Source organism: Temnothorax curvispinosus, unplaced genomic scaffold, assembly GCF_003070985.1.
Source record: "Temnothorax curvispinosus isolate PA1 unplaced genomic scaffold, ASM307098v1 QBEX01002235.1, whole genome shotgun sequence".
Taxonomy (NCBI): domain Eukaryota; kingdom Metazoa; phylum Arthropoda; class Insecta; order Hymenoptera; family Formicidae; genus Temnothorax; species Temnothorax curvispinosus.
In genome coordinates, this window is record NW_020212015.1 from 1 (window position 1) to 2059 (window position 2059).

At 32.7% G+C, this 2059-nt stretch overlaps 1 protein-coding gene across 1 annotated transcript; it reads left to right on the plus strand.

Moving 5' to 3' along the window:
- The first annotated feature begins 19 nt into the window (after window positions 1–19).
- On the plus strand, window positions 20–1513 carry LOC112468919 (protein lin-28-like). The gene is made up of 2 exons (XM_025038335.1): window positions 20–50; window positions 780–1513. The coding sequence occupies exon 2, from the start codon at window positions 864–866 to the stop codon at window positions 1197–1199; it is 336 nt and encodes a 111-aa protein (XP_024894103.1). The 5' UTR covers window positions 20–50; window positions 780–863; the 3' UTR covers window positions 1200–1513.
- The last annotated feature ends 546 nt before the right edge of the window (window positions 1514–2059 follow it).

Below are 2059 nucleotides of genomic sequence, written 5' to 3' on the forward strand. Positions count from 1 at the left end.
TCTCCCGTTTAAACTTAGAGAAAGAAAAAGTTAAACTTAGACGTTTAGAGGTAAGCAATAAAGATACCCAAAGTTCAGTAGAAAACAGTAAACAAACGGTTAAAGAACTAGAGGTAGAGTCTAAAAAGAGAAAATTAAATGAAATAACAGTCTGTTCAGCCGAAAAAGATAGAAGTTTAGAGACAATGAAAAGAGCTATAGAATTGGAATTGAACAGTCAAAGGTTGCATATTAGAAGAGAATATAAGCTGACGCAAAAATCCAATTTTGATCTTTGGATGGATTATTTAAAATCTGAGTTAATGAATAACGAGTTGTTAGATGTAATAGATTCAAACATTAAAAGTCCAGAAAATCTCTCAGAACTAAAAGTTGCTAAGAGAAAAAGTCTAGTTAGAGATATAATAATCAATCATTTAGATGAAAACTATCATAAAAGGATTCTACATGAAAAAGATCCGAAAGAAATTTTGAAGAAATTGAGAGGATATAAAAAGAGTGAAGTAAACGTTACTCATGCATCGGTACGAGCTAAACTCTATCAAATTAAAATGAGAAAAGACGAAAAAGTAAGTGATTTTTGTGAACGCTTCGATTCAATAATTAGAGAATATGAATCATGTGAAGATGCGGTACCCCTCGCAGAACAAGAGATTAGATCTGCACTTTATCAGGCTGTGTCAATTAATGTACCAGAGCTGAGAAATGTAGATTTAATTAGAAGACAAACTAATCTTAAAGAAATGAACATAGATGAAATAAAGTCTTTTATGATGCAGTTAGAAGCAGAGACTAAAAACGAGAATAAAGAAAAATTAGAGAAACCCGAAGTCAGGGTACAGAGGGCTGCTGCAGAAGAGAACATGAAACAAGTGAAATGCTACAGATGCAACCGAATGGGTCATATGGCAAAGGACTGTCCACTAATAGAATTTGGTGCCTGGTTTTGTTACTACTGCCAGGAAGTACGAGGTCACAAGGGTGATAATTGTCCGAGTGCCGAAGCCCAGGCGAACAGAGCTAGAGGAAAAAGGTATTTAAATAAAACCGTTAATAAAAACATAAAGAAAAAGGGTAGATTTGTGCAAAAAGGCACAAAAAGAGTAGATAACAAAGGGAAAATAACCAAGATACAACCAGCTGAGAAACCTATATCAACGAAAACAGCAAATGAAGGAGAATCAGAAGAAGGTAAATAATACATGGTTAAATTAATAGAAGATAGAGATAGTTCAAAAGAGGTAGTCAATTTTACTGCAGATTCGGGTGCTACGGATCATATTGTGAATAAGAATTTTATTCTGTCAAAGTTTGAAAAATGTAAAGATAGAGTTATTAAATGCGGGAATAAAAATGAGCTTGCAAACATTTCAATAGATGGTAAAGGAGATCTTACGCTAATAACGAATGAAAAAGAAAAGAGAGTCATTAAATTAACAAATGTAATTGCAGCAAAGAAAGTATCCAAAAATTTACTATATCTAAGAAAGTTGGCTGATGCAGGGTTCAGTATTTATTTAGATGATAAAATGTTTAAAGTTTACAATAAACTGGCAAATAAAATAGTTTTTTTTTAAAGGAATTTACAGATGTAGAGCAGAAATTGTTCCACATAGTGAGCTTCCTGAACAATCGCAAGCAAACATTCAGACCAATGAATTATCAATTTCGGAGGGAGAGTTAGAGGAGAGGGATAATGTTGGCTCTGCGATTGGGAGGGAGAATGAAGGAGAGCTCACAAATGTGAACGAAAATGAAAATATAGAACACAATAATGCTGAACTCGATCAAGTCATTAAGTTAGAAGATATACAGACAATAGAGAATATAGAAGAAATGTGTGAAAGCTCAGTAATTGAAAAAGTAAAGAAACTAGAGAAAATAAATGAGGTGATGTTATGGCATGTTAGATTAGGTCATGCATCGTTAAACTATCTAAAACAATTACAAAAAGTAGAAAAGAGATTAGAAAATGTAAAGTTTGATAACTTTATATTAGAGTGTGAAGTATGTATAATGGCAAAGATGGCAAAACTGCCGTTTAAAGAAAACAGAAATA

What these genes read in the sequence shown, in the direction of transcription:
- LOC112468919 (XM_025038335.1), top strand. Translation starts at nt 864, where the DNA reads ATGAAACAAGTGAAATGCTACAGATGCAACCGAATGGGTCATATGGCA.